This window comes from Colletotrichum godetiae (genome assembly GCF_030913485.1).
Source record: "Colletotrichum godetiae strain CBS 193.32 chromosome Unknown BDP55scaffold_35, whole genome shotgun sequence".
Lineage (NCBI taxonomy): Eukaryota > Fungi > Ascomycota > Sordariomycetes > Glomerellales > Glomerellaceae > Colletotrichum > Colletotrichum godetiae.
Window position 1 is genome coordinate 75,864 of NW_026851283.1, and position 8,643 is coordinate 84,506.

The 8,643-nt window shown below is 54.2% G+C and overlaps 1 protein-coding gene across 1 annotated transcript; it reads right to left on the bottom strand.

Annotated features, from left to right (window-relative positions):
• Nucleotides 1–2,026: 2,026 nt before the first annotated feature.
• Nucleotides 2,027–7,646, bottom strand: BDP55DRAFT_731040 (uncharacterized protein; the record flags this gene model as incomplete). The annotated part of the gene is made up of 2 exons (XM_060579769.1): nucleotides 2,027–4,471; nucleotides 4,518–7,646. 2 exons carry the CDS (start codon nucleotides 7,644–7,646, stop codon nucleotides 2,027–2,029), a joined length of 5,574 nt encoding a protein of 1,857 aa, XP_060426792.1.
• Nucleotides 7,647–8,643: the final 997 nt, after the last annotated feature.

The following is an 8,643-nucleotide window of genomic DNA, read 5'->3' on the forward strand; positions in this document are numbered from 1 at the left end:
GTAATCTAGCAGGCCTTATACATGCATTACTTGAAAGAAACACAAGTTAATAAAGCTCACGTATTCTTATATATTTGATCACATATCTAAATGTCATCCAGAAATGGGGGAACGGATGTCCATCTGTTTCCACTGTGTAGAAGGCATCACTCAAGCGCGCCAAGCAGTATCTCAACTGCGCCTTTCTTGGCCTGCCTATTTCCTTGCTGACCATCACAACTAAGATGATCTTACAGCTGGGATGGAGGCGTATTCTGAGATCAACGCGATATGTACAAACATGGGCAACAGGTTGTGGTTAGAACTCAGCATGCATGGTAGGGGAAAAGAATATCATATGTAGATTAAATTGCTGTAGACGAAGATGCTTCGGGTACGTAGATGAGAGGGAGTAGATGATCAGTCGGTTAGAACCTACGTCCGACTTAGGAACAGCAGGACCGCCAGGGAAGTATTGAAGAAGTTATCAAAGAAATTAGCCAAAGTTTAGTACAGCTTGACAAGTGCCGCGAACCCGGCATCACCGAGTTTGGTGACTATCCTCTTCTACCCGCTCGCAACCTGCCTAGGTTTGGCTTCTACTCAAGGCCTACATGAATGGCCCTCAATTCAGCTATAAAACTTTGTTCAACTTACAAAATTGCTGGTTAGGATATGTAAAGATGCTTGCTTCATGATGTAGTCTAACAATAAGAAGACGTGATTGGCGATGTTTGAAATGATGTTAGATCCAATGTGATGAGATGACTTATAGTATAGATAGAGGGAATTGTCCAAGGCGTAGGACAAGGTAGGCTTAAAACAAGATAATCAGATCACCTTTCAAGTCCTCAAATCTCACATCCCGCAATAGACATGACCAAACTTAGATAAAAAGACGCCTAACTGGCTCAGGAGGTATTTAATATCCACCAGCTCCAGTCCACAAGGCTTCATCAGCCGGCCAGTCCTTTCGTTCATTCCACTTTAAGAGTTACACTGCTCAAGAAAGTCATCTAGGGATCGAGATGATCGACCGCTCCGGCCCGGCTGACGGTGACCTCCTTCTCCGGAGCTAGTAGACATAACGGTACTAACGGTGGTGACGACCGAGTGGTTTACCTACTACTAAATCCTCGACCTCGTCGTTATTGTCAACGTCGACGAATACGATCGGAACATTGGATTGGAGTAATGGATGCTGGAACATACTTAGTAGTGAATATCAAGAGTAGTAATTGTTCGGCGGAGTGTGTGGATTCAACCATCTCAGACTCTTAACTTAAGCATCATCGATGAGAAAGAAACACTCTGCAAAACTACCCACGTAGTTCTTAGCTGTCCTTGAAATTAGCAGCCAAGCGGTGAATGACTGATAATCTTAGCTAATGTCAAGTAACGAGCAAGATTAGAAAAGAGATCCCCCCCCCTATTAGTTCTCTATCCTTTCATTTTCCTGAGCTCGTTCGTTGACATGAAGGGGGCCCTTTTCCTAGAGGGACAAGATCACTTCACAAAAAATTTCCAGGACTTTTGTCTTCTCAAAAAAAGATAATGTAAGCCTCTCGGACTTGAATAGCCACCGTTCCTATACACGGTATCGTTACAATACGTACACTACCCCAAACACGCCAATAAAATGACTTCGGTATCATGTGTAACAGCAAAAAAAAAAAAAAAAAGAGGCCCTAAACAAAACAAAAGCTGCCAGCCCAAGGTACTCTCTTCTCCTCCGTTGGTCAAACCGCTCCCACCCATGCCATGGTCCCGAGTGTATATATGTTTTACCCTTACCCCGTATGTGAACCCAGCCCAGCCCAACTCCTCCCCGGCCGTCCCCGTCCATCCCTTCGGCCAAAACACCATTCGAGATAATGTCAAAACACGCTATGCCACCCTAATAGCCAGACGCCTAAAGCCAGGTTCTAGCGATGCACGAAATGCGAGCCGTTCGCTCGTGTGGGGGAATCATAATAGGACAGAGAAGAGACAAGAGAAAACGAAAATGATGGTATAGACAAAACGGAAAGAAAGAGACCATTGGAAATCAGTCTCGAAGTTCCACGCCAACCTCCTGGTGGACGAGCCTCAACACCCACGAGGCCTCCGAGGCGCTGGAACACTGGAAACACCACTTCTTGACCGAGCCGGCGGCACCGCCCGTCTTGGGCGCGACGCCGATCTCGCCCCTCTCATCGCGTATCTCTTCCCAGATACCGCAGATGATGCCTCGACTGCCCATAGGAGTAAAGCAGCCACTGCCCAGCACCGCATCGAGGATGATGCGCGCCTTGTCTGATTTCTTGGGCATTGTTGTAACCGTGACACGCTTTTCGAGGCCGTGGTTCGCGCGTAGGTCTTGGTGCCAGCCCGGTGGCGGGCGGCGGATCTGTATGATGCAGTTGCCGTAGTCCTCCCACTTGTTGGAGCTGACAAGCAGGTGCAGGCGGATCTTGATGTTGTCGGACGACGTAGGACTGCGGATGGAGTTGGAGTAGTTGCTGATGGATGGCGAGCGGGGGTAGCCATCGGAAGACGAACCGGATCCGTAGAGGCTATTACTGTTGGAGGAACGGCCCTGCTTGTCGATGGATGATCGAGCAATGTTGAAAGCGTTCCCTTGCGTGAGCCTCTTGAGGAAGCTCGTGGCAGACAGACTCGACGAGGGGGTGCTTCCATCTTGTGATTGAGATGGTGCGCGGGCCGATGCGCGGTAGCTGTTCTTGCGTCCGAACCAGCTGCGACGATGACTGCTATTGTCCTCGGTATCTTCTGCGGGTCTCTGGCCGAATGACTGATAGCGTGCCTCGTTCTCGAGCTGGATGAACTTTTGGTTGTTGAGGCGGGCATCATGCACGGCCATGTACAGGTTGTAGCATTCCGTGGCCGACGGGCAACGGAAGCGGAAGTTGCCTCCACCAATGTCCTTATTCTTGCAGTTGTCCTTGACGGCTGAGCGGATTTCAAGATCGACAACGGTAGACTGGCGGAGGAGGACGAGGGGTGTAAGCTCGAGAGAGACAAGGGGGATGTCGGGTTCTCCTCCGGGGCTCATGACCAAAGAGTAGCCCTCGATAACTCCGGCCGTTACCTGAATGGAGCAGGGCTCAAGGGAAATGTCCTTCCACTGGCCCTTCTTCTCGTTCCAGTACGAGATGGAAGCAATGTATCTGGTGTAGCTCTCCGAGGCACTCATTTTGCGGCCATGGAGACCGGCTTGCGACGCCGAGTTAGACGGCGTCAGACTGCACACCGACTCGGAGATCATTGATTCTTGAACAAATGACCGCGAGATCATGGACTCTTGCTTGAAGGAGTCGACAAACTCCTCTCTTTCGCGCTCCCGTTCCTCAGCCGGCTGGTGCTCGGGCTCTCTAATACTGAAGCCAACCTCGGTCTCGGGGATGTCATCGTCAAAGTCATCTTCAGACTCGGATGACGTGTAGTCAGATTCTGTTTCTGTCTCGCTCTCTGAGAGATCGGTCTCCGTGACGGAGCGAGTCGTATCGGATGATTCTTCAGAAGGAAGATACTCGTGCTTCAAAGGCGAGGATCCCCGACGCTTCACACGGGAGCCCCCAATGTCGACAGGGGGCGACAGCTTGGGGGGCTTGGGGCTCAAAGAGCGGTGGATGGGAGGAGGAGGAGCGCCATCCGCGCGGTAGGGGGTCGTGTTCGGCGCAGCCCTGTGCCTGTCCTCCTCATCGTACGAGTCTTGTGTAGGGGTTCTGTCTGGAGAGGGGCTGCGGCGAATGGGTGTGGTCGGCATACTTGAGCCGCGGTTGTGGTAGCGACGAGAACCCGATCGCTGGGGCGCGGATGGCTCTGGAGATGACATGTCTCTTGACGATGATCCATGTAGCTTCCCACCCACAGGTATATCGGTCCGGTGCTGTGGTGAGTCGGGGAGGCTCTCTTCAGTAACAATTGGCAGCCGCTCTTTGGGTGGCATGGGCGATGTGCCAACGATGTCAAGCCAGTCTTCTACTTGATCGTTGTTGTCTGTGATGAGGCTCAGCAGCTCATACCAGTGCCGCCCGTTGTGAGTGCCCGACACCATAAGAACGAGCTCGAATTTCGCGTCACCACGGCGAGCTGAAATCACAGTCATGGGCATGGGAGGGAAGAGAAGCCATGTGCGGCGGCCACTGCCAGTCTCGCGGATGAGCAAGTCACCTTTGTCGTTGTTCGCGCCAGGAAGGTCGCGGTGGATAAGTTCGACCTGGCACTCGAGGCGTTGTCCATTCGAGTGTGCGAGGCTGAGCGAGAAAAGGTCCTTTGCGCTGACCTGCCGCTTGGGGTCGATCTTGACGGCTTCCATGGGTGCGAGTGTCCGGAGATTACGGATCCTGCTCGTGTCGGTGTTGATGGCGTCCTCGTCAGCCAGCCGCGCAGACTCTTCCCTGTGACGACGCTTGGCCTTTTCTTGCAACATGTCGTAATCGCCAACAAGTGCAAGGGTGTCGTATGAGCCGACGGCGGCGTGAAGGCCCTTGTTTGTGTTAGCCTGGCCCATTTAGAACAGTTGGTGATATTACCTTGGTGAGCTTTGCAAGAGTCCGGATGCGAAGCAAGGGCCGTTTCAACAAATGCGCAACGTCGACTCTCTCTCCGTCTTCGTTCACGACGTCGCCTTCGGCGTTGCGCGGGAGTGCGCCGATGAGGGAATCCTCGTCGTCGAGGCGATCAGCAGCAGGAGCTAGGTTGACGACGAGATCTTGGAATCCAAGGCGCCACGCGTCCAGGTAGCTATCGTAGATGGGTGAGGCGGTGTGTAGCCAGGAAATGAGCCGGTCGACATCCGTATGGGATGCCCTCTTATGGGCGGTTTTCAGTTTTTCCAGTGCAACTCCCATATTGACGACGGATTTCGACATGCTATTTGCCTTGCGGCCAGGGGACTCGGGGCCGAAGAGATCGACAGCACTGGCTGAGCCCTCATGAAGGACAGTGGATAAGAGAACGGGTACCACACCGTCAACCAGCGTCTTGAGCTCCCGCTGGTACAGGTTTTCATCGTCTGTGAATTCCCTCATGAGGTCCTTTGTTGTGACCGTGTCTGGACGAGCATTGGCTCTTCGTACGCTGGCAGCCTTTCTTACACTCGCCCTAGGTTTGATGCTCCTGAGGCTACCTGGCACCTGGCTTTCGTCTGGCAATGACAAAACTGACACGAGATCAGAGTGTTTAGTCAGCCTTCTCTTCAGACCCGATTTATTGCTCCGCCGTCGCGAAACATTGCTTCTCGTAAGCCCGGTGGTCTGCGTGATAGTGGTCTCGGACAAGACCGAGGTCATATCGGAATCGTAGCTGCTGCGGGTATCGGCAGAGCCAAGGATCGTGGACAACTCATGTACACCATTCGTTGGTGGCTTGCGACGAGGTGTATTGTCCTGCACCGAGGACTCATCATCGTATGTCCAGTCGTCGGTGAATGTTCGATCCGAGTAGGTCCGGCTGGACCCAGAAGAGCGGCGGCGCATGGTTCGCCTGGACTCATCATCTTCTCCGGGACTATCATACTCCTGATCCAACTCCAACTTTCGCTCTTCTTCGCTGATGTACTTGGAAGGCGGAGTCTGGTGGCCGGTGGACTCTCCCCTGAAAGCCTCCTTGAGGATCTCACGGAAAGGCTTCTTGACAGATTTCGCGGGAGACGGCGAGCTTCTCGTAGCAGCTCTCCGGCGAAGGCCAGCCGCACCAGCAGAAGTTGGTGTCTTTGGCTTTTCCTTCGGCTTCTCTTCGGCATTCCTGGGTGCTACATTTTCGTCATTCTCGGTTGACGCGCTCAGATCCGTGGAGGATAGGGTTGACTCTGTCCAATCCGTTGATTGCGTAGTCTGAGTCATATCGGTTGACTGTGTTGTCTGGGTGGACTCGGTGAGCCCAGTTGATTCTGAAAGCTCAGTCTGCGTGGGAAGAGAAGGCTTTCGCTGACGGGGTTCGGCCGATGATCGTCTGCGGGTGTCCTGCGCCTTTGTCTTGTCGACAGGCTTGCTCTCGGACGCTTTCCTCTTTGGCGCCGGCGACTCCTCCTTCTTCGCCGGCTCATCGACGAACGGATCGACTGTCCCGTTGAGCCATTTCTCAATACTGGGAGGCTGGTTGGCGACGGGCTGTTTCGGAGGCTCAACGGCGTCGTGCAGGATCTTCTTGCCCCCGGTGACCACCTTTTTGAGCACATCGGCAGCCTTGAAGCTGGGATTGCGCTGAGCCTTCTGCCTCGTCTTGTTGAGGGGCAGATCCAGCTCACTGAATGCAGAGAATCCTACGGGAATGTCTGCCAGTGGCTTCGCGCCCGGGGCGCTGGTGAGCGAGCTTGGCGCAAGATCTGAATTGTCCAGCCCTGTCCTGACTGCTGATTCTGAGGTGCTAATCCAGGATTTATCGTCTGAAGGTGGCGGGACCCTCTTTTTGTGGCTCACTTTGCGAGCCTTTGACGGTTTTCGCGTTGGTGTTGCCGGCACACTAGACTCGGCATCCTCTGTGACCTCGATCGCGGACTCGTCTTCTTCAACGACCACGATGTGGTCCGCCGACTCGTGCCTCGCGCTGTCCCCGCGACTACGATCGCGGGGTTTGGCTCCCGCGCTCTGGGGTCTCGGCGTCTTGACGCCGGACCCCTCTGATGCTGGTGTCTTGAGCGGCCTGACACGGATTCCGTCATCATCGAGCTTCTTCGTTCGTATCGGCGTAACTCTGATGCCGTCGTCATCCATCGTCTTCTTTGGCAACGTAGCTTGCCTCTCTTGAAGCTCCTTGAGCCTTGCCTGTATCCTGCTGCCGTCAAGCGAGTCTGTTGACTTTGCGGCCCGGTGTTGCTTGACTAGTGGCGGATCTGGCGGCTCGACCTTTGCTGCCCAATCCGAAATCTTTTTGGAGATGGGTGCTTGGATGGGCGTCTTCTGCACGAACCCCTTTGGTAGAGGGCTTGGGGTGGGACTTGGGCTGGCGTCTTTGGTCCGCGGCGACTTTGCTCTCGTGGGGCTCTTCTTTCTCTTCTGCGCCATCCAATGGTCGTCGCTAACGACTCGCTTCTTGGGTGCCAGCTTAGCCTCTCCGCCGGGGAGATCCTCCACAGTCTCGTCCTTTTCGTCGGCCGGGCCGTCATTGTGTACCTCGATTTTGGGGGTAGACATTTTTGGCGCCGACATCCTCTTCTGGCGCAACTTGATGCGTACGCGGTCTTCTTCCGTGACGCTCTCCGTGTCGCCCGGGAAGGCCAGCTCGGTAGGCTCGCTGGGCGGTGCCAGGGGATCAGCCGAGGCCATGGCTGCGGCGTTTGTCTTTTGCCATTTGTTCACGCGCTCCCTGACGCCGCCGGGCTGCTGGACTTTTGCGACGGCAGCCTGACGCATCTCGGCCCGCAGCTCGGCCTTGACAGCGTCGAGACTCATTCTTCGCTTGCGTTCGGCGGCGACACGTTGTGGAGAGGGGCGTCCTCTGAGGAAGTCGGCGAGCAGAGTCGGAGGTTCTGGTGGTTTCTTCATGGTTGCTGCGCGGGGGCGGGCAGGCATGGCCTTGGGAGTCGTGGGCGGCGTCGCATTGCTTTCTTTGGTAGCGGGAGTGGAGGGCTTGGTGGTTGCTGCTGCTGCTGCTGCTGCCGCCGCCGCCGCCGCCGCCGCAGCGTCCGACGATTCTTTCTCGTCGGGAGGTTTAGGAGACATTGTCTTTACAGTCGAAGGCTTGGTCAGTAAGATGTCCGGTCTGCGGGCAAGCGGTGGACAGGTACGAGCTGGCGTCGTACAGGTGCATCCCCCTCTCCTTCCTTGGGTGAGGTAACGAATGACAACGTGGGAAGGACTGACTTAGGTGAGATGCATGCTGCCGCTTAAGGCTCAACGATCTGCTGCGTTCCTATGGGCGCATGCGGTAGAGTTGGAAGGGAAAGGTTGTTGTTGACAGCTGAGGGGTTGCAATCGGGAGCGCAAATGGACGTCAGACGTCAGAGTAATGCGAGAAAGAGAGAAAGAGGAAAAGAGGTGAAGGCGAGGCTGTATGTCGGTGAGACGGTGGCAGATCAAGAGGCCGACTTTGCAGGCCGTGTATGTAGACGTTGGTTGGATGAGCAAAGGTGAGGCGAGGCACGCGAAAAAAAGGAGCAGTTCGACAGACAATCCCGTTGTATGTGTTGTATGTGTGAAGTCTGTGACTTTGTGTGTGTATGTACGAATAGGGTAGAGACGGTAGAGACAGAGCATATCAAAGCGACAGGACTCTTTTCGATTTCTTGTCGAGGACTGGACAGGGCAGGATGGAGAGAGCAAGTGTGATCCAATCGAGGGCCTCGTTGAGCTGGCACTGCCGGAGTAACCAGTGGATGTTGACGCCGGAGCTTAGACATAAACAAACCGCTTGGTGGGGCCGTTCTGTACGTACCTTATGGAGGTGCGTCGACAAGGTTTAGTGGACGTGGTGCGCTATCAGTCACGACTTACGACCTAAGGTACCTAAGGTACTCCGTAAGGTAGGTAACCTGATCCCTTAAAGTTGAAGGCCTGAAGCACAGACATCCCGGCTAGAGGCCAATCAAAAGCCAAGATGAAGAGTGTGAGGCAGCTGAGGGTTCCAGACCCCCCAAGTACTTCGTACCTTGTTATCGACATCAGGGAGATCAGGCGCAACTTGCAAAAAAAAAAAAAAAAAAAAACAAGACTTGGTCTC